The sequence below is a fragment of the Engystomops pustulosus genome, chromosome 2 (genome assembly GCF_040894005.1).
Source record: "Engystomops pustulosus chromosome 2, aEngPut4.maternal, whole genome shotgun sequence".
NCBI classification, from domain to species: domain Eukaryota; kingdom Metazoa; phylum Chordata; class Amphibia; order Anura; family Leptodactylidae; genus Engystomops; species Engystomops pustulosus.
This window is the reverse complement of record NC_092412.1, coordinates 19651292-19674052: the sequence shown is the minus strand read 5'-3', so window position 1 is coordinate 19674052 and position 22761 is coordinate 19651292. Positions and strand designations below refer to the sequence as shown.

At 46.3% G+C, this 22761-nt stretch overlaps 1 protein-coding gene across 5 annotated transcripts in view; it reads right to left on the bottom strand.

Moving 5' to 3' along the window:
• Positions 1-1406: 1406 nt before the first annotated feature.
• Positions 1407-22761, bottom strand: part of GDPD5 (glycerophosphodiester phosphodiesterase domain containing 5) — a 138065-nt gene continuing 116710 nt past the window's right edge. For 3 of the 5 annotated variants that reach the window (XM_072133893.1, XM_072133891.1, XM_072133892.1), the window contains exons 5-17: positions 22651-22710; positions 21866-21964; positions 21534-21627; positions 20444-20589; positions 19571-19653; positions 18868-19018; positions 14886-15107; positions 11033-11190; positions 10798-10945; positions 10495-10577; positions 8191-8205; positions 4736-4848; positions 1407-3407 (exon numbers count right to left, since the gene is read on the bottom strand). In XM_072133893.1, coding sequence (XP_071989994.1) covers positions 3271-3407; positions 4736-4848; positions 8191-8205; positions 10495-10577; positions 10798-10945; positions 11033-11190; positions 14886-15107; positions 18868-19018; positions 19571-19653; positions 20444-20589; positions 21534-21627; positions 21866-21964; positions 22651-22710 — 1509 coding nt within the window. In that variant the 3' untranslated portion in view covers positions 1407-3270. The remainder of the gene's footprint in view (positions 3408-4735; positions 4849-8190; positions 8206-10494; positions 10578-10797; positions 10946-11032; positions 11191-14885; positions 15108-18867; positions 19019-19570; positions 19654-20443; positions 20590-21533; positions 21628-21865; positions 21965-22650; positions 22711-22761) is intronic. The other 2 variants (XM_072133894.1, XR_011853002.1) reach the window with 2 other exon arrangements.

Sequence of the window (22761 nt, the reverse complement as noted above, 5' to 3'; positions counted from 1 at the left end):
CTATAATAGAAAGGTGTCAGGACACAGGACATGGCAGCTCGCTGTGTATGGGGGGTGTAGTCACAGAGGGGTCAGAGCGCCCATGCTGACCCCTGACCACTGCTGGCTATAATAGAAAGGTGTCAGGACACACAGGACATGGCAGCTCGCTGTGTATGGGGGGTGTAGTCACAGAGGGGTCTGAGCGCCCATGCTGACCCCTGACCACTGCTGGCTATGATAGAAAGATGTCAGGACACACAGGACATGGCAGCTCGCTGTGTATGGGGATGTAGTCACAGAGGGGTCAGAGCACCCATGCTGACCCCTGCTGGCTATGATAGAAAGGGGTCAGGACACACAGGACATGGCAGCTCGCTGTGTATGGGGGTGTAGTCACAGAGGGGTCAGAGCACCCATGCTGACCCCTGACCACTGCTGGCTATGATAGAAAGGTGTCAGGACACACAGGACATGGCAGCTCGCTGTGTATGGGGGTGTAGTCACAGAGGGGTCAGAGCACCCATGCTGACCCCTGACCACTGCTGGCTATGATAGAAAGGTGTCAGGACACACAGGACATGGCAGCTCGCTGTGTATGGGGGTGTAGTCACAGAGGGGTCAGAGCACCCATGCTGACCCCTGACCACTGCTGGCTATGATAGAAAGGTGTCAGGACACACAGGACATGGCAGCTCGCTGTGTATGGGGGGTGTAGTCACAGAGGGGTCAGAGCACCCATACTGACCCCAGACCACTGCTGGCTATGATAGAAAGGTGTCAGGACACACAGGACATGGCAGCTCCCTGTGTATGGGGGGTGTAGTCACAGAGGGGTCAGAGCACCCATACTGACCCCAGACCACTGCTGGCTATGATAGAAAGGTGTCAGGACACAGGACATGGCAGCTCGCTGTGTATGGGGGGTGTAGTCACAGAGAGGTCAGAGCGCCCATGCTGACCTCTGACCACTGCTGGCTATGATAGAAAGGTGTCAGGACACACAGGACATGGCAGCTCGCTGTGTATGGGGGATGTAGTCACAGAGGGGTCAGAGCACCCATGCTGACCCCTGACCACTGCTGGCTATGATAGAAAGGTGTCAGGACACACAGGACATGGCAGCTCGCTGTGTATGGGGGGTGTAGTCACAGAGAGGTCAGAGCGCCCATGCTGACCTCTGACCACTGCTGGCTATGATAGAAAGGTGTCAGGACACACAGGACATGGCAGCTCCCTGTGTATGGGGGGATGTAGTCACAGAGGGGTCAGAGTGCCCATGCTGACCCCTGACCACTGCTGGCTATGATAGAAAGGCCATGGAGCAATGTGAGAAGGCGCCTCCTGGTGGATCATTTGGGCGGCCAATACGGATGGTCCCTGGTTTGTAGTAGAAACTGTGAAGTACAAGAAGGAGGAGACATCTCTGGTAGGAAAACATACAAAATCCTTTATTCTTGGTCAGATTAGAGTAACATGTCCAGGATCTCCAGCCGCAGCACAGAGGTCACCAGGAGAAATACTGATCCAAAGGACGGTGGGAAAAAGTTACAGGGGTCACTTGGGGTCTGCAGCCTTTAACCCTTATTATACCAGTGCGGGCTTTCCCATATCCAGGGGACTTTCCAGTGAACCAGACAATGTGGAGGAGTCACAAGCTAAAAAACATAATAAATAAATCTAGATGGACCTCCAGGTCTCTCCCTGCTGGATCAAGTCTTAACAAAAATCCAATTCTTGGTCTCTTTGCTGTAAAAGTTTTGGCAAATAATAAAGGAGAAGATTTTTTCAATTATTATTTCTGCAATTGAGCCTCAGCTCTTTCTGTACCCCGCGCTTCAGGTTTGATCCATCTCCATACTTGGCCGTATAGACTTCAAGGAGCACTCCATGTATGACGAATACAGTGTTATTCCTGGAGCAGGGTCCACGAGGGCGGAATATGATACATTCTTACAATCCTCAATTTCCAGTTTCAGGCTCCGCCCCTTCAGGGGGTATAAGACAGAGGGGCAGATTTATTGTGTCTATAAGCAGTGGAAATAGATTGTTCACCAAATCACGAGACTGGAGCTGGATGATAAATCTGACGCAGCTCCGGAGGAAGTTTTACCGACCGTCATCAATTTTGCACCAGAATTTTGTTGAAACTTTAGCCACACCCTCTTTAAATAAACCACACCCCATAAAACATTTACGTTTTTTGGAAGTATTTCGATTTGTCCTTACACCCTTAAAATGGTCATGTGACAAGGACACATAGACAAAGGAGTCTACAAAGTGGGCGCTGCGCCTCTTTTGAAGATACAGAGTATCCAAAATTTGGGGCCAAATTACAGGTGTTGATGAATAACAAGAGCGTAACCTCCGCCCTTTTCCGATAAAAAAAAAAACAAACTTTATTTGTACAGTCCCAGTGAACACTTTTGAGTCGGTGTGTGATGTCACTACAGGGGTCTCCTTAAGGAATTGGTGGTGAAATCCAAAAATTTTTGTAAATAGCAATTTAGTGGTCATCAGAGATTGAAACACATAATTTTGGGGGGATCCTGTGATGTCATCAGCCGATCCCAGGATGCTGGGAGTTGTAGTGTTATTACATGTAGTGTAGGATCCTTGGTACCTTGTGGCCGGGTAACATAGGGATAATTATATCAATTAAATTAAAGCTAAATTAATATTGCTGAAAGGAGGAACTTAAAGTCAAAATTTAGTTATGTTTTCACTGTAGGAGAAGGAGGAGACGAAGCACACGTGACCCCCGTACTATCCTGATCAAAACTTGCCTCTAAATTGTTTGAGTGTTGAATGATATCAGCAATCGTCTCCTACTGCCTGAGTAGGAGGGGCTTATGACAAGTCTGTGCAGCCTGGAGGGGCAGTGTATGCTATAGCAGTCAGAATCTGTCCTGCGCTGACCCCCACACTGAGAAGATCACGTACTTTCCCTACCTATATGATTCTAACGATTATCGTAAGAACGGAACAGACGCCATCAAACTTTGTTCAACATTTTCTCGGCTTAAATTGGAAAAAAAAAATTAAAAAGGAACAAAAAAAATACACAAAAATGACGGAAAAAAAAAAAAAAAAAAAGGGAATGAAATTATTTTCTACATATTTACAACCTCACAGTCCGGATTATACAACGAAAACTAAAGAAAAAAAAATATCTGCAAAAATAAACAATATCCTGGCATAAAGTAGTCCCGTAACACGAGGAGGAGGAGGATGAAGGGTCTTCTGTGGATGTCACTGTATAAATGGATGGATGAGTCGGGGATCGTTGTGTCAGGTCTCCTCGATTCTCTGGCTGCTGTTGGGTTTCGAGTCTGTGGTTGGCGTAATGACGTCGTTAGAGAAACCATCGTAGCGGTTTTCAGAGTAAAGCGACAGCTCCTCAGGGGTGTCCATACTGTTATTAATCTCTGAGGGAGAGGAAAGAGATATGTGAGGATGATGGGAACTCTGAGTCCTGCTCCCCCCCCCCCCACCAACTCATAGAGAAAGCCCGTGAGTCCTGCTTCCTCCACCCACTCATAGAGAAAGCCTGTGAGTCCTGCTTCCTCCTCCCACTCATAGAGAAAGCCCGTGAGTCCTGCTTCCTCCACCCACTCATAGAGAAAGCCTGTGAGTCCTGCTCCCTCCACCCACTCATAGAGAAGCCTGTGAGTCCTGCTTCCCTCCTCCCACTCATAGAGAAGCCTGTGAGTCCTGCTTCCTCCTCCCACTCATAGAGAAGCCTGTGGGGCAGATTTACTTACCTGGTCCGTTCGCGATCCAGCGGCGCGTTCTCTGCGCTGGATTCGGGTTCGGCCGGGATTCATCAAGGTAGTTCCTCCGCAGTCCACCAGGTGGCGCCGAAAAGCATCTGAACGCGCCGGAATACACCGAGCTGGACCAAGTGAAGGTAAGCGCGTCCCGAGCGACACATTTCTTTTTTTAAATGCGGCGGTTTTTCTGAATCCGTCGGGTTTTCGTTCGGCCACGCCCCCCGATTTCCGTCGCATGCATGCCAGCGCCGATGCGCCACAATCCCATCGCGTGCCCCAAAATCCCGGGGCAATACAGGGGAAATCAGAAATATTCAGGTAACACGTTGGGAAACCGCGAATCGGGCCCTTAGTAAATGACCCCCTGTGAGTCCTGCTCCCTCCACCCACTCATAGAGAAAGCCTGTGAGTCCTGCCCCACACTCATAGAGAAAGCCTGTGAGTCCTGCTTCCTCCTCCCACTCAGAGAAAGCCTGTGAGTCCTGCTCCCTCCTCCAACTCATAGAGAAAGCCTGTGAGTCCTGCTCCCTCCACCCACTGATAGAAAAAGCATGTGAGTCCTGTTTCCTCCTCCCACTCATAGAGAAAGCCTGAGTCCTGCCCCAAACTTATAGAGAAAGCCTGTGAGTCCTGCTCCCTCCTCCCACTCATAGAGAAAGCCTGTGAGTCCTGCCCCATACTCATAGAGAAAGCCTGTGAGTCCTGCTTCCTCCTCCCACTCAGAGAAAGCCTGTGAGTCCTGCTCCCTCCTCCAACTCATAGAGAAAGCCTGTGAGTCCTGCTCCCTCCACCCACTCATAGAGAAAGCCTGTGAGTCCTGCTCCCTCCACCCACTGATAGAAAAAGCATGTGAGTCCTGTTTCCTCCTCCCACTCATAGAGAAAGCCTGAGTCCTGCCCCAAACTTATAGAGAAAGCCTGTGAGTCCTGCTCCCTCCTCCCACTCATAGAGAAAGCCTGTGAGTCTTTCCCCCCATAATTCACCTGAAAATATGAGTTTTTCCTTCATGATGCGGACATCCCGGCTTGTCCTCCGCACTGCGGCGCTCAGCATTATCTGCTCCGGGTTATAGGTTCTGATGCTGCCCAGTCGCCACCTGCAACAGAGGAGAAGCCGTCACCCAGTGCTCCCACCTCCATGACACAGGGGAAGACTACACGACAAGCAGAAGGACCTGGGTCTCGGGGTCAGAGGCCAAAGTCACACATCACCTTCAGGAAGGACACGGGGGCTTAAAGGAACAGCACACAGGTGCATCATCTGCATCCATAGAGCATCACGACTGGACATGCCAGGTGCATGAGGGGTGCAGGAGTATGGCTGGACATTGGGAGGGGAACAGAGGGGAAGTGAAGGGAATGGAGGGACCGGGTGGCGGTGGGGTCATCCAGGTGACGTGCACAACCCTGAGGTCACATCCAGAACAGGAGCCATGTGTGTTATATGATGTGTACATGACGCAGGAGCCATGGAGCCCCCCGCCAGGCGTCACGGCACCACCATGTGACAGAAATTCACCCAAATATTGATGACCAGGGTGTGAACAAGGTCCTACACACAATACCGAGGACTACGGAGGGGTCAGGTCCAAGCCAAGAGACAGAAGAGACAGCCTGGAAGCCATGCACCCAAACATCATCACAGCTCTGGGATAAGGACTCATCCTGGATATTGGGCCTCTCAGGGGGGTGGGAGGGGGGTAATCACCACCGGGTCCTAAACCATCCAAGAAGCCCAATTAGAGTGGGACACGCGTGTATCTCCAATGTGGACAATCCCTACTCATTAGATGGGTCTCTTTATACCCAGATAGCCACACAGTGTGACCTTCAGCGATCATTCATGATCTGTGGGAACCTGCAGCGCCCCCACAGGGGAAACTAAGCATTACAAAAGGTCATTACTGCACAGTAAAAAATAAAAAGGCACATTCTCAAAACAGATCCGCTTTTTACCTTATCAGTCAGACATTCCTGTTCAAAAAATCATGTGATCTCTATCTGTCCATCTGTCCTGAGCTCTCAGCCACCACCTTTGTGCTCCTGTGCAGCTCCACCCTCCTGTTCCTTCACAGAGCTCACAGCCTGTTGAGATGACATAAGTGGGGGAGGGGGGAGCTGTACAGGAGCACAAAGGTGGGGGCCAAGAGCTGAGCAGTCTGCAGCACAAGTCACATGTTGTTTTTTTGAAATGCATCCAAACCAAAGCCCAACCCCAAGGACTACACAGAGGATGCTGTCAGGTAGCAACGCTAGAAAGTTATAACACTCAATTATATTGTAGTGCGTACGCTTAGAGAAAGCAGAAAGGCAGATTTGCACTGCAGGTGTGATGGGCTTCTGGAACCTGTCTTTAGTGACCTTTTTATATCTGTTATGCATGGCCTCCTTGCTTCTAAAAATCAACTTGTATAATTATGCTTTTTAATCCTTAGGGGCTACTGGTGGGCATTACCAGAGTCTCTCTGTGTTGTAGCTTAATAGGCAGAAGCACTCCCCTCTTCCTACTATCTGAGATTACATCAGGCATAGGGAAGGTGGAAGTGCAGAGGGAGCAGGGGGAGGCAGTTTAACAGCCTGTGAAGCTACAGCATGGAAGGGCCCTGGTAACACCCTACGAAGCCTTTGGTCCTCATTCTACTAACATCAGGATCTCTAGTGTCTGCAAGGGTTCCTAATGGTCTAACGAAAAGCTTAAAGCTACGATATACAGGAAGATACAGGACAACACACGATGACACACGCGATATTCGGACAGGTCGGAGGAGCAGTAGTGATGGATTTTTGAGCGGTGTCATAACACAGAGCCAAAAGATTGAAGTCCAGAAATGAGACAACGCATTTTAGAAAATGGGTGGAAAACAGAAAAACCTGCCCCCCCCCCCAAAAAAAAAAAAAAACTCTAATGTGGTGCCAAGAATTTTTCAGGAAGTTTATAAAACAAAAAGTTTCAAAAATGTCTTGAAAACAAAAGACCTTCCTCCAGGCCGTTACACTGCGTTTAATGAAGGACGGGTCTCCACTCAAAAAATAAAATCCGGTATAAAAGTCGCTAAAAACCTTTAAAAAAGCGAGATTTGCGTCATGTGTGGCTAATGTATGGGGAGCCGTCCATACATATACCATGTCGCAAAAATTTACCAAACGTGGACTCAAAAATTTGTAGCAGTAGTGGGAATCTCATAGGACTCGCTGCAGGTCGCCATATTGTAACGATTAGGAAAGGGCCAAAAAACCCCATAAATTTCATTTAAAGGGATTGTGCCATGAGGATGAATTTACAGAAAAAGGACGACGGATGTGCTGGCAGGGCGGAGCCAGAGGGAAAAAGCAAAGCTCAACAAGGGTTAAGTTATAGAAAAAACAAAAAACTTGTCACCTAAAAGACACATTGAGGTGTAGATAAATCTTTACTCTTATGTTCCTTTTTTTTATCTTTCTCCATATCTCTATACAGAAACAACTACTAAAACTTCTGTTTTTATAGAGGTGGTCACACTGACCGATGATCAATTTGAATAAACAGCTCCTTACCGCTACTTACCCTCCCGTTTCATTTCCTAATTCAGGAATATTGAAAAACGCAAAGTAAAAAAAAAAACCAATGTACCGATTTCAGCCAATCAGAGGCCTCCTCAGGTGACGGCACTTATTTGTGATGTAGAGGAAGTGCAGTCTCAGTGGCCATGATCCCAAGTCAGTGCCTAGGACTCTGCCACCACGTGGGAACTCGGAGCCGGAGCAGGTTAAGGACACCATATCTATTTTGATCACCCCTGTCTCAAGTGATACAAGACTTTTTTGGAATTCTCTGAAAGTTACATATAATATTTCACTTAAGTGTTTAAAAAAAAAATAAAAAATTTATTATGGGCAGCAATGGGCGTCATAGACAGAACAGAACAAATCTCACATCTCCCAGTGCTGCTACGGTAAGTAAATTCCCTTGATTCATTGATCATCAGCAGGTGTGACCACTTCTATAAAAGCAGAAGGTTTGGTAATTTGCTTTTCATGTACGAAAATATTCTTTTATAGAGAGAGAGCGATTAAATAAGGAAAATATCAATATGATAGGATCTCCAGTATGCTCAATATGGAGATGGATACATTGGCACCAAATATACGATTCGTTTTTGTGGTTTATGGTGAACCCCCTGCGTTTCAAGATGGACCCATCCAGACTATAAAATTCCATGGAATGACTTTCTTATATCCATAGTTCTAGAGGAGCCGGCACTTTCATACCGTGAGCGCAGGGTGAGGTTTGTAGGGAGCACCCAGACTCATGACACATTCCCTTTAAGAACACTACATTCTCTGTTACTACATGGCGGCATCTAGAACATCCGTGTTAGAGCGGCCCAGGGGCTTCCCGCGCTTGCGCCAGGACGGAGCGGGACAGACAGAGGTGGACTGAGGATCGGGGCGGCAGTTACCTGATTATGTGATAGCTGTGAGATGCCAGGATGCAGCAGAGAGAGGAACATGCAGAGAAGTTATGAAAGTAAAACACGGCAAGAAAGCAAATGTTAGTCATAAGAGCGGGCGGCCATCATCAGAAGTACACACACTGGACACAAATCAGAATAGTCATTGCAATAGATGTTCTGAAGTGCAAAGGGGGAGGAGTCAACTGGTCACGCTATATACACTCGGCGCTGGATGGCAGCCATATTGGATACTAAATGTAAATGCTCCATGTGACATGTATATCCCTCAATATTAATATTGCCTTAAACAGCGCCCCCCTCTTCTCTCTGGTCGTGTCTGGTATTGCAGCTCATCTCCAATAAAACCAAATAACAGACAACTGTTATGTTTTTTGGTGCCCACATTACACCCCATTACGGGTAGATACCTTGCACTCGCCCCGGTGTCTTCTCCTCTAGTCACACCATGAGCTGCACTCACTAGAGCTCCTATAATAACACCGCTCTGCTTCTGCCTTTCCAAGACGGCAACTAGCTCAGGATGTGCGCAGACACTGAACAAGCAGGGGATACCGGGAGTGAGGATAAAACCAGAACAAGCGGAGCCCATTGCTGGTTCTGAAGGTCAACCCCTCCTTGCATCCTATACGTATAGAAACTATAGGCTCTCTATATAAGGAACATGCCAGTAACATCTCCGTTCTCCTGATCTCCTACAATGACACAATAGTCTCCTTCTCCGTTCACATCCAAAGCTGCATTCAGCATTGTCCTTATTTTGGATTCTAAAATAAATAAATAGAGCAACCAGGGTGCAGCCATGGGATGCAACAGTATGCAGCTCTGGGTGTGACTAGAGAAGATCTGGGGAAAAAAAAGCAATCACGGTTACAGTGGTGTTTGCTGCCACCCAGTGGTGATGAATGGTACAGCCTGGGGCAAAAAAAAAACCTACCTAAAAATTATCTCGTGCCCTGGATTTAATACATAACAGGAGTCTTGTAGGGAGGAGATTGGCGGCGTTCCACAGTGCTATTCCCAGCCGTCTGCAGTGATTGGACAATTATCCGGAGGATCGGTGAGAACCCGCCCTGGAGGAGGTGTCATTACTCTGGATTTGGGGGTACACTCTGCGCGGGGAGTGACTCTGCCTCTCACCATTTCCTTCAACATCCCAAACCTCTGTCTCAGAAACCAGTCATCTACTAACAGCGCCCCCTGCTGTCACACCCCAGCTAATACAACTAAAGATTCGCATGTGGAGTCTGACCATATATATATATATGATATATATAGGCCCCATTATATAAGGGGTCATTGTCAGGGCCATGCAACAAGACCCCCCACCTACCCCACACCAATCCCTAAAGATACAAGGAGCCACTAGATAAACTGAAAAATCCCAGAAAATGGTTTCACCAAAGTCTGTGGAGACCACCGGGTCCTCCTGCAAATAGAAGGATAAGACCTCCAAAGGGCCAAAACACTTCCTACTAGAAACTTATATTCTAGGATTGTCGCTTCAACAAGTGCACTGAGGGCGTGTCCTCACACTGCTGTGCTCTGTACTCTCTGCAGCCAGTGTTAGTTATTATCCCTGGAGGGATGTGTAATCAGATTGTAACAGATTGTATGTTGTTAGTAGCAGCAGGACTGTGAAATATGGATTTATATTACAAGATTGTAGCTTTTCCAAGTACACTGAGAGTGTGTCCTCACACTGCTGTGCCCTGAGCTCTCCGTATTGAGCAGCTTTGTGTAAAAGCTGTAGTAAGATTCACCCAAGATGCTACTGCATTCACTCAGAGCTGAGAGGAGGGGCAATGCAGCAGCTCCGCCCCCAGGGAACTTCCATCCTGGAATATAAATCCATATATCACAGTCCTGCTGCTACTAACAACATACATAAAGGTCTGATTACACATCTCTGCAGGGATAATACCAAACACTGGCTGCAGAGAGCACAGAGCACAGCAGTACACACAGGTCAGATCGCACATCTCTGCAGGGCCGCTTCTTAAAGGGATGGTCAGAAATTCCTACTGATGACAGGAGCCCTTCTGATACTGCCTGCAGTTCTGTGTGGTCATAGGGACACACTACATAAAACTTATGGTCAGTGTTATGGCCAAGGGGGAGGAGCATGACAATAGCGTCACAATCAAGCTCCGCCTCCTTCCTTGGGACTGATCATCAATTCCACCTGGAGTTCCCCTTTAAGATGACTCATCTCAGTGATTTATCGTCTCTAAACCACATACGGAAATCTCATGTACATAGAGAACAATGAGGAAACGAGGGGTCACTTACTTCTGCAGGACAAACACTCCTATAATTACAGTGAATGATATGATATCCGATGTGATCCATATGAGCGAGTATTCATCTGGAGGCTGAAACATACACAGAAATAGGGGGGCTTAGCGGGGGTCAGGATAGCAGCCCCCTCCTCTACGCCATACTTTACACTGCATCTCTGCTCTGTCTATGGGAGTGTAAGGTAATCCTCTCCCCCATGCTTTACACTGCAGCTGACTGACCAGAGGGGACTGAACCTCAGTGAGAGGGGGAAGGTGGGGGTCCAATAAATCCAGTGAATATTGAGGATCTTACCAGTAACCAGCTGGGGAAAGGCACCTTACTGAGGATGTGTGACGAGTCAGATGTGACGGACTCCACGCCCGCGCACCACAGGACCGAGAACAACCAGGGCTCATTCACCGTGTAAGTGTTCAGGGTCAGGTTCTGGTGACTGTACTCCCTGCGGAGAGGAAACCAGACCGATACAATGTAACACACACACACAATACTATATGTATCCATTATACTCATACACCCAGACGCTTACCTGATGTCTTCCTGGTTGACCTCCGTGTACCTCAGGTTGATGAAGGTGATGTCTCTGTCCTTCAGGACTTTAGGGTCTCGCTTGATGTTGGAAGCCTGACGAAAATCTGGAGCCAGCTGCCGCACGAAGGATCTCTCATGATCCGAAAGCCAAATCACCTATAGAAAAGAATGTATGTAATTTCATGTATGTACACAGTGACTGCACCGCCAGCAGCAGAATAGTGAGTGCAGCTCTGGGGTATAATACAGGATGTAACTCAGGATCAGTACAGGATAAGTAATGTCATGTATGTACACAGTGACTGCACCAGCAGCAGAATAGTGAGTGCAGCTCTGGGGTATAATACAGGATGTAACTCAGGATCAGTACAGGATAAGTAATGTCATGTATGTACACAGTGACTGTACCAGCAGCAGAATAGTGAGTGCAGCTCTGGAGTATAATACAGGATGTAACTCAGGATCAGTACAGGATAAGTAATGTCATGTATGTACACAGTGACTGCACCAGCAGAATAGTGAGTGCAGCTCTGGAGTATAATACAGGATGTAACTCAGGATCAGTACAGGATGAGTAATGTCATGTATGTACACAGTGACTGCACCAGCAGCAGAATAGTGAGTGCAGCTCTGGGGTATAATACAGGATGTAACTCAGGATCAGTACAGGATAAGTAATGCCATGTATGTACACAGTGACTGTACCAGCAGCAGAATAGTGAGTGCAGCTCTGGGGTATAATACAGGATGTAACTCAGGATCAGTACAGGATAAGTAATGTCATGTATGTACACAGTGACTGCACCAGTAGCAGAATAGTGAGTGCAGCTCTGGGGTATAATACAGGATGTAACTCAGGATCAGTACAGGATAAGTAATGTCATGTATGTACACAGTGACTGCACCAGCAGCAGAATAGTGAGTGCAGCTATGGGGTATAATATAGGATGTAACTCAGGATCAGTACAGGATAAGTAATGTCATGTATGTACACAGTGACTGCACCAGCAGAATAGTGCGTGCAGCTCTGGAGTATAATACAGGATGTAACTCAGGATCAGTACAGGATAAGTAATGTCATGTATGTACACAGTGACTGCACCAGCAGAATAGTGAGTGCAGCTCTGGAGTATAATACAGGATGTAACTCAGGATCAGTACAGGATAAGTAATGCCATGTATGTACACAGTGACTGCACCAGCAGCAGAATAGTGAGTGCAGCTCTGGAGTATAATACAGGATGTAACTCAGGATCAGTACAGGATAAGTAATGTCATGTATGTACACAGTGACTGCACCAGCAGAATAGTGAGTGCAGCTCTGGAGTATAATACAGGATGTAACTCAGGATCAGTACAGGATAAGTAATGCCATGTATGTACACAGTGACTGCACCAGCAGCAGAATAGTGAGTGCAGCTCTGGAGTATAATACAGGATGTAACTCAGGATCAGTACAGGATAAGTAATGTCATGTATGTACACAGTGACTGCACCAGCAGAATAGTGAGTGCAGCTCTGGAGTATAATACAGGATGTAACTCAGGATCAGTACAGGATAAGTAATGTCATGTATGTACACAGTGACTGCACCAGCAGAATAGTAAGTGCAGCTCTGGAGTATAATATAGGATGTAACTCAGGATCAGTACAGGATAAGTAATGCCATGTATGTACACAGTGACTGCACCAGCAGCAGAATAGTGAGTGCAGCTCTGGAGTATAATACAGGATGTAACTCAGGATCAGTACAGGATAAGTAATGTCATGTATGTACACAGTGACTGCACCAGCAGAATAGTGAGTGCAGCTCTGGAGTATAATACAGGATGTAACTCAGGATCAGTACAGGATAAGTAATGCCATGTATGTACACAGTGACTGCACCAGCAGCAGAATAGTGAGTGCAGCTCTGGAGTATAATACAGGATGTAACTCAGGATCAGTACAGGATAAGTAATGTCATGTATGTACACAGTGACTGCACCAGCAGCAGAATAGTGAGAGCAGCTCTGGTGTATAATACAGGATGTAACTCAGGATCAGTACAGGATAAGTAATGTCATGTATGTACACAGTGACTGCACCAGCAGCAGAATAGTGAGTGCAGCTCTGGAGTATAATACAGGATGTAACTCAGGATCAGTACAGGATAAGTAATGTCATGTATGTACACAGTGACTGCACCAGCAGCAGAATAGTGAGTGCAGCTCTGGAGTATAATACAGGATGTAACTCAGGATCAGTACAGGATAAGTAATGCCATGTATGTACACAGTGACTGCACCAGCAGCAGAATAGTGAGTGCAGCTCTGGAGTATAATACAGGATGTAACTCAGGATCAGTACAGGATAAGTAATGTCATGTATGTACACAGTGACTGCACCAGCAGCAGAATAGTGAGTGCAGCTCTGGAGTATAATACAGGATGTAACTCAGGATCAGTACAGGATAAGTAATGTCATGTATGTACACAGTGACTGCACCAGCAGCAGAATAGTGAGTGCAGCTCTGGGGTATAATACAGGATGTAACTCAGGATCAGTACAGGATAAGTAATGTCATGTATGTACACAGTGACTGCACCAGCAGCAGAATAGTGAGTGCAGCTCTGGAGTATAATACAGGATGTAACTCAGGATCAGTACAGGATAAGTAATGTCATGTATGTACACAGTGACTGCACCAGCAGCAGAATAGTGAGAGCAGCTCTGGGGTATAATACAGGATGTAACTCAGGATCAGTACAGGATAAGTAATGTCATGTATGTACACAGTGACTGCACCAGCAGCAGAATAGTGAGTGCAGCTCTGGGGTATAATACAGGATGTAACTCAGGATCAGTACAGGATAAGTAATGTCATGTATGTACACAGTGACTGCACCAGCAGCAGAATAGTGAGTGCAGCTCTGGGGTATAATACTGGAGGTAACTCAGGATCAGTACAGGATAAGTAATGTCATGTATGTACACAGTGATTGCACCAGCAGCAGAATAGTGAGTGCAGCTCTGGGGTATAATACAGGATGTAACTCAGGATCAGTACAGGATAAGTAATGTCATGTATGTACACAGTGACTGCACCAGCAGCAGAATAGTGAGTGCAGCTCTGGGGTATAATACAGGATGTAACTCAGGATCAGTACAGGATTAGTGATGTCATGTATGTACACAGTGACTGCACCAGCAGCAGAATAGTGAGTGCAGCTCTGGGGTATAATACTGGAGGTAACTCAGGATCAGTACAGGATAAGTAATGTCATGTATGTACACAGTGATTGCACCAGCAGCAGAATAGTGAGTGCAGCTCTGGGGTATAATACAGGATGTAACTCAGGATCAGTACAGGATAAGTAATGTCATGTATGTACACAGTGACTGCACCAGCAGCAGAATAGTGAGTGCAGCTCTGGGGTATAATACAGGATGTAACTCAGGATCAGTACAGGATAAGTAATGTCATGTATGTACACAGTGACTGCACCAGCAGCAGAATAGTGAGTGCAGCTCTGGGGTATAATACTGGAGGTAACTCAGGATCAGTACAGGATAAGTAATGTCATGTATGTACACAGTGACTGCACCAGCAGCAGAATAGTGAGTGCAGCTCTGGGGTATAATACTGGAGGTAACTCAGGATCAGTACAGGATAAGTAATGTCATGTATGTACACAGTGACTGCACCAGCAGCAGAATAGTGAGTGCAACTCTGTAGTATTAGTACAGGATGAGTCTTGTATGTACACAGTGACATTTATATGTAGATGTATCTTCCATACAGGCAGGACATTATCCTGGCATAATATGGTCCATGAGAGGAGTGTGAGGTAGGTGGCCGGGGCACTCACCTGCTCCTGGGGTAGTCCTGACTGTAGAATGGTGTTGACAGTGATGTTGATGTAGTTGTCGTAGTGAGGATGCTGGGTGGGAAGGCGATGGATTCTCAGTAGAACAGATGCGTTGTGATCTCTCACCACCTCCAGGAGGTCGCTCAGTTTACATATGGACTGGTTCTCGGCCTCCGTCATGTCCTGAGGGGAGAGCGAGCCGACCGTCCAGAAAGGGTCCGTCTGCACTCAGAGAGAAGAATCACAGAGAAGTCACTTGTGAGGACATCTCCAGGGATAGAGAAGGGTCGACACCGTCACTAATGGAACCATAGGGCACAATCCAATATACACTGATCAAAGGAATCCCACACCCTACATCTCAAGGAATGAAATCTTAGAGTTGCCGATCCAACTTCAGTGAAAACGGCTCAAGACAAGGGAATGAGGCCCAGTATTGTGTGCAGCCTCCACGTGCCTGTATGACCTCCCTACAACACCTGTGCATTCTTCTGATGAGGATCAGTATTGTGAGTAACCTCCACGTGCCTGTATGACCTCCCTACAACACCTGTGCATTCTTCTGATGAGGATCAGTATTGTGTGCAGCCTCCACGTGCCTGTATGACCTCCCTACAATGCCTGGGCATGCTCCTGATGAGGCTCAGTATTGTGTGTATCCTCCCCGTGCCTGTATGACCTCCCTACAATACCTGGGCATGCTCCCGATGAGGATCAGAATTGTGTGCAGCCTCCATGTGCCTGTATGACCTCCCTACAACACCCAGGCATGCTCCTGATGAGGCTCAGAATTGTGTGTGGCCTCCATGTGCCTGTATGACCTCCCTACAATGCACGAACATGCTCCTGATGAGGCTCAGTATGTGTGGCCTCCACATGCCTGTATGACCTCCCTACAATACCTGGGCATGCTCCTGATGAGGCTCAGTATTGTGTGCAGCCTCCATGTGCCTGTATGACCTCCCTACAACACCTGGGCATGCTCCTGATGAGGCTCAGTATTGTGTGCAGCCTCCATGTGCCTGTATGACCTCCCTACAACACCTGGGCATGCTCCTGATGAGGCTCAGTATTGTGTGCAGCCTCCATGTGCCTGTATGACCTCCCTACAACACCTGGGCATGCTCCTGATGAGGCTCAGTATTGTGTGCAGCCTCCATGTGCCTGTATGACCTCCCTACAACACCTGGGCATGCTCCTGATGAGGCTCAGTATTGTGTGCAGCCTCCATGTGCCTGTATGACCTCCCTACAACACCTGGGCATGCTCCTGATGAGGCCCAGTATTCTCCTGATGTTTTAAGGAGGTATCTCCTTCAAGATTTTTATTAAAGGTAACATGTCATCACATGTACCCCATGTATGTATCTGATCACATGAAATCACTGCAGCCTCCATGGAGTTCTACTCCTCCCCATCCTCCATGGAGGCTGCTGTGATTTCAATACATACATACATACATGAGGTAGACGTTGTAGATGTAACAGGACCTTAGATGATGTCATCCTTCCACATGACGTTAAGTACCCAATGATTTAACAGAGCTCTCTCTCCATGTTCCATACAGCAGCATGCCCTAGCAGTGAGACCTGTCACTGAATATTCAGGGCCTCGTTGAACTCAATATCATTGGACTCACATCAAGTAAGTTTACAAATTGATTTTGTAACTTTGCAGCATTACCAGAACAACTTTGTTGGGTTTTAGACACTGCCTCACGTTACCTCTAGGGAAGAGTGTGACAAAATGCAAAAGTGACCAAAACTAAAGCTCAAGAGGAGAACAGAGGAATGGTCTGTGGTCACCACGTACAGAACCGCTCCTTTATAGGAGTTGTCTCTGTAAGCTCTACCTGTTGCCTTTTCCATTTGCACAACAGGAGGAGAAATTAAATTTGCAATCAGTGATGATTAATAACCGGACAGGATGATAGACTGGGGGTTACATTGTGTTCCCTATATTTTTCTGAGCAGTGTAATAGAAGAGGTCATCAAAAAAGTGGAAAAAGAAATTTGCAGGACTACAACTCCCCACAAGATGGTGTCATATGCAGATCCTTGGATGATATATACAGCAGATGTAGTACGTATTGAGCATGTCAGTAGTTCTACAAGTAAATCTCTTTGTAGCGGAGCTATTGTCAGTAACAACCCTCCGATGCATCCTGGCAAATCACATTATAGAAGTCCATATATACTTGTGCCTACAGGCCATGGAGGGTGAGGACATTGCATATCTGCTGATCCCAGGTCCTTCTGGGTCTCTCCACAGCCGGTCCTGGGCTCTTCTAATACCTCCATTCACTTCTGTGTGTGCAATCCTGCAGAGAGCACCAGGTCGTGGCCGGATTATGGTGAAATAATGTTCCTTCCACTTGTGGCTGACCACTTGCGTAGCCAACGCCATCAGTAAGTTGTAACAATAAGGTAGTGAAGGTTGGGAGACAGATACATGTTTTACCCATCATCAGAGGTTTCTTGTGCGGCTCCTTGGTAGAGGCCGTCACTTCCACCAGCAGATATTGGGGCTGATTTACTAAGGGTCAGAACGCCACACTTTCGTCGGGTTTCCCAGAATATTTCCGTTTTGCGCAGGGATTTTGGCGCATCTGCGCCGGCTTTCACGCGACAGAAATTGGGAGGCGTGGTCGTTGGACAACCAAACGGATTCGGAAAAACCGTGGAACTTAAAAAAAGAATTTGTGTCGCAAGATCAGCGCTTACATGCACCAGGAACAAGGAGGTGAACTCCGGCGGACCTCAGCGCAGCAGCGACACCGGCTGGATATCGGGCGCACAACCTTAGTGAATCCTGGCAGACCCGAATCCTCGTCGGACACCGCGCAGCGGGATCACAATGGGACCGGGTAAGTACCGTAAATGAGCCCCATTATGTATCACTAGGTATCAGAATTGCCTTCTAATTACTGACAGCTTTCAGCAGGTGTCATGACTTCCCATGGCTATTTTACTTCCCTTTTTTTCACGTTTTCAATACTTATCGTGTGTCACATCTCATTATTATACATAATTTATGGACTTCTATGGTGCTTACTTGGCCCGTGTGGATTGCATGAGTTGTTAATGATATTTGCTGAGAATATCATGTCAGTAGCAAACACACACATATTTACTAAGAAAATAGATAGATAGGAGATAGATACAAGATAAATAGATAGATAGGAGATAGATACAAGATAGATAGATAGATATGAGATATATAGATAGATAGATATGAGATAGATAGATAGATAGATAGATAGGAGATAGATAGATAGATAGATAGATAGGAGATAGATAGATAGATAGATAGAAGATAGATAGATAGATAGATAGATAGGAGATAGATAGATAGATAGATAGATAGATAGATAGATAGATAGATAGGAGATAGATAGATAGATAGATAGATAGATATGAGATAGATATGAGATAGATAGATAGATATGAGATAGATAGATAGATAGATAGATAGATATGAGATGGATAGATAGGAGATAGATAGATAGATAGGAGATAGATAGATAGATAGATAGATAGATAGATAGATAGATAGGAGATAGATAGATAGATAGATAGATAGATATGAGATAGATAGATAGATAGATAGATATGAGATAGATAGATAGGAGATAGATAGATAGATATGAGATAGATAGATAGATATGAGATAGATAGATAGGAGATAGATAGATAGATAGGAGATAGATAGATAGATAGGAGATAGATAGATAGATATGAGATAGATAGATAGGAGATAGATAGATAGATAGATAGATATGATATAGACAGATAGATAGATAGATATGAGATAGATAGATAGATATGAGATAGATAGATAGATATGAGATAGATAGATATGAGATAGATAGATAGATAGATAGATAGATAGATGGATAGATAGATAGATAGATATGAGATAGATAGATATGAGATAGATAGATAGATAGATAGATAGATAGATGGATATTATGGATCATTTACCTTGATAAACCACTCTCCAGCATTCAGCCTCTCGAGGTCGGTCCAGTTGAACATGGTGGACAGTTGTGTGGACAGCTCGGGGAACACCTGATGGATGTTGGTGGTTCTCCTCAGCGTGTCATCGTGCATGATGAAGGGAATTCCATCATAACTGTAGATACAATATCATCCAATCCATCAGCAAGATACCGGGTATCCCCTGCAGCACTTCTGGGCTTCCATTCATTGGACAAAATCCGGTGGATTGTCAAGAGAAACTATTTTTTTTTGTGTCACCCGCTATGGCCAGCAGGGGGCAGCATGACACTATTACAATAGAGGAATGTGGAGAAGGTATAGAGTCTAATGGACAGCTCGGGCCCCTCACCGGACCCCAGTAATATGGGTACTGGGGGCACTGATACAGATTTTGCACTAAGTGTGCAAGTCACTGCAGTGAGAAGAGGGTTTCCAATCACTGACAGCTAGCAGAGATCTTGACAATGGTGAGGCAGTCTATGTAGAAGTGAACCTGGTGCGATGCACGTGGTGGGTACAATATGACATGTGAGAGGTGGCGCCATCATGACTGCTGCATCGGCACAGAGCGGAGGAGGTGCTGGTAGATACTAAGGTGTTTGAATACATATTTGGAGGTGACTAGAGGAGAATAAATGGATGAAGTGGATGTATGGGGTAGGTAGCAGTAAGTGTCCGTCCTTACCTTACCATGACATCGGCCTGCACCCCCGACGTCCGCTGCTCCAGCGCCTTTCTAAAAGACATTAAAGTGTTTTCTGGGGCAAGCTGAAAGACAGAACAGAGGGAGGGGGCACACAATTATATCAACCGTGGAATCACCCTGCATTAGATCGGGTCTTGTACCACACTTCTGGACCACCAGGGAAAAGACCAGGCCTGGATCAAGTCGTTGCCACAACACTGGATCACCAGGGAAAAGACCGGACCTGGATCAGGCCTTTGACCACAACACTTGCCCACCAGGGATGACACCAGGGCTGGATCAGGCCTTGTAACACACACCACTGGACCACCAGGGATAAGACAAGGGCTGAATAAGGCCTTTGACCACAACACTGGACCACCAGGATTGGATCAAGTCTTGTTCCACACCACTGGACCACCAGGGATGAGACCAGGGTTGGATCAGGCCTTGTATCATACACCCCTGGACCACCAGGGAGAAGACCAGGGCAAGATCAGGCCTTTGACCACACCACTGGACCACCCGGGAAAAGACCAGGCCTGGATCAAGTCTTTGCTACAACACTGGACCACCAGGGATGAGACAAGGGCTGAAATACACCTTTGACCACAACACTGGACGACCACGGGTGGATTAGTCACTGCACCAGTAGACCACCAGGGATGATACCTGGGCTAGATGAAGTCTTGTGTCACAACACTGGACCACCAGGGATAAGACTGGACCCCTAAGGAACCAGACCTAACATAACACTGGATCACCAAGAACTCTCATTATTATTGGTGCTGGATTATCAGTTTTGCTTCCTTGCTTGTGTCTCGCTACTATTAACCCTTTGTGTTCATAATTTATTATTATTAATGGTCTTACCATAGGTGCGCCTCGATGGCCAATGATGGATGGTTTGTGTCCCAGCAGATCCCTCTCCATGATACAAGGCGAGGAAATGGTCATCGGGACGAGGTACAGTGCAATGACTACGGCCAGGTACGCCAGGATTAAGCAAACCTGGAAAACTGGGGAGAGAGTCGGGGGTTAAAGATCACACACGGCTCCAAATCCACTGCTCACATAGCCAATGATAGCCGAATCATGTCTTCCTGTGCCACCACTAGGGGGAGCTCACTGCATGTGGATGTCTACATGTACTAACGAGTTGTAAAAATCTGTCAGGAAAGAGCTCCCCCTAAGTAGTGCGATGTTAAAAATACAGGAAAATACTTCCGATTTCCCTTTAAGACCTTAGTTTGCCTAAAACCCTCTTAAAAGAAATCTATCATCAAAATTCATTGTAATAAACCAGGGACACTTCTAGATCCAGGCACCGTGACTGTGGTATTCTTCTTCTATTTGTTATCCATGGCCTCCTTCATTTCTAAAATCTACCTTTAAAATTATGCTAATGAGCCTGGGCAGCTCCTGGAGGTGTTACCACACCCCCTCCGTGACGTAGCTTCAAAGGCTGTTACACTGTGCAAGGAGCACTTTCCCCTTCCTCTGAATGAGATTACATCAGGCAGGGGGAGAAGGGGTTAAGTGGGAGACAATGTAGCAGCATGGATGGGCTCTGGTATTGCTGACTCATTAGCATAATTGTAAAAGTTGATTTTAGAAGGACGGAGGCCGTGGATAACAAATGTAAGAAGATTAATGCAGTCCCGGTGCCTGGATCTATGAGTAATGTCCCTGGTTTATCATGATGGATTCTGATGGCAAATTTCCTGTATACTCCAGTCACATCCAAAGCAGTACTCAAGCAAAAAAATTGCTCATTACATCTCATATGTACTGAGCGGGCTCTGTCTTGCTGAGTTCAGTAATAATTAGTATTACAAAATATAATCTAAAACCAGTTGCATTGCATTAGGAGATACCATGGCTGTAAAGGGTCGGTGCAGCTTTGGGTGTGACTGGAGTAAATCATCACTTTACAAGTCGATCTGATATAGGGGAGACTCACTGGCTTTTTCTGATCTTGCAAACTGTCCTGCAATGATCCAGGAGAGCAGAGTGATGGCGACCAGAGCCCCTATGTGCAAGAATGGCGCGGTCGCCTACAAGACACAAGGTAACGGAAGAGAAAAGAGGTACAAAATGACCACAAATACAATAAAGATACAAACCACAAATGAGACAATGTATCTGTCCATGGGAGTCATGTAGTTAGTAGTTATTTTTGCCTTATATTCTACTTTTGTAATGGAGAACGAGTAGCTCCACCCCCTTGTCAATTAATAAACAGATAAAAAGTAACAATTTTTTATACAAGGGGCTGTAAGTAAGAGGAGTTACCTGGAAGGAGATTATTAGGACTTCCCATTCTTCGTCCCACATTTGCTCTATGGAGGTCATGGCTACCACCGTGGCGATCAGTACAATGGCGAGACATCCCTGCGCGATGGAAAAAACGGACGAGAAACATGTTTTTGAAATGACGTAACTTTATTAACTCTTCCCAAACAACGGACAGACAGACTGGCATCTTGGATAGAAGCCTCAAATCTGCCCCGATTAAGAGGATATCAATGTCTCCCTTAGGAATTGTCCCAGCTGATTGGAGAGTCCATAGCACCATAATAATAATATAATAATTCTTTATTTATATAGCGCACACAGATTACGCAGCGCTGCACAAGCATATCAAATTGGTCCCTGTCCCCAAGGGGCTCACAATCTAAACAACCTAACAGTATGTTTTGAAGTGTGGGAGGAAACCGGAGTACCCGGAGGAAACCCACGCAAACACGGAGAGAACATACAAACTCTTTGCAGATGTTGACCTGGGTGGGATTCGAACCCAGGACCCCAGTGCTGCAAGGAAGTAGTGCTACTCACTCAGCCACCGTGCCGCCCTTATACATCTTATAGTGGTGGTGTCTGGTAGTGCAACGCTCTGCAGCTTATTTCCATTGAAGTCTGAGCTGTAGTACCAGGCAGAGCCACTACTAAATATATGGCGCTGTGCATGGTATACGATGCACCAATGAGTCCTGCAGCCCCTTCTCAGCCCCCCAGCAATCATATATGAAGGTTTTGTTTCTGCAGCATCAGCAGATTTTGGGAATACAATGCTGTACCTTGTGAAGCCAGTGTAAGTTCAGCTGCTGTCCCACAGCTATGTGACATAGTGCCAGTATCTGCAAGGCAAGACGCAGTGTTAGCCAAGGCATCAGCATGCAATCTATTGC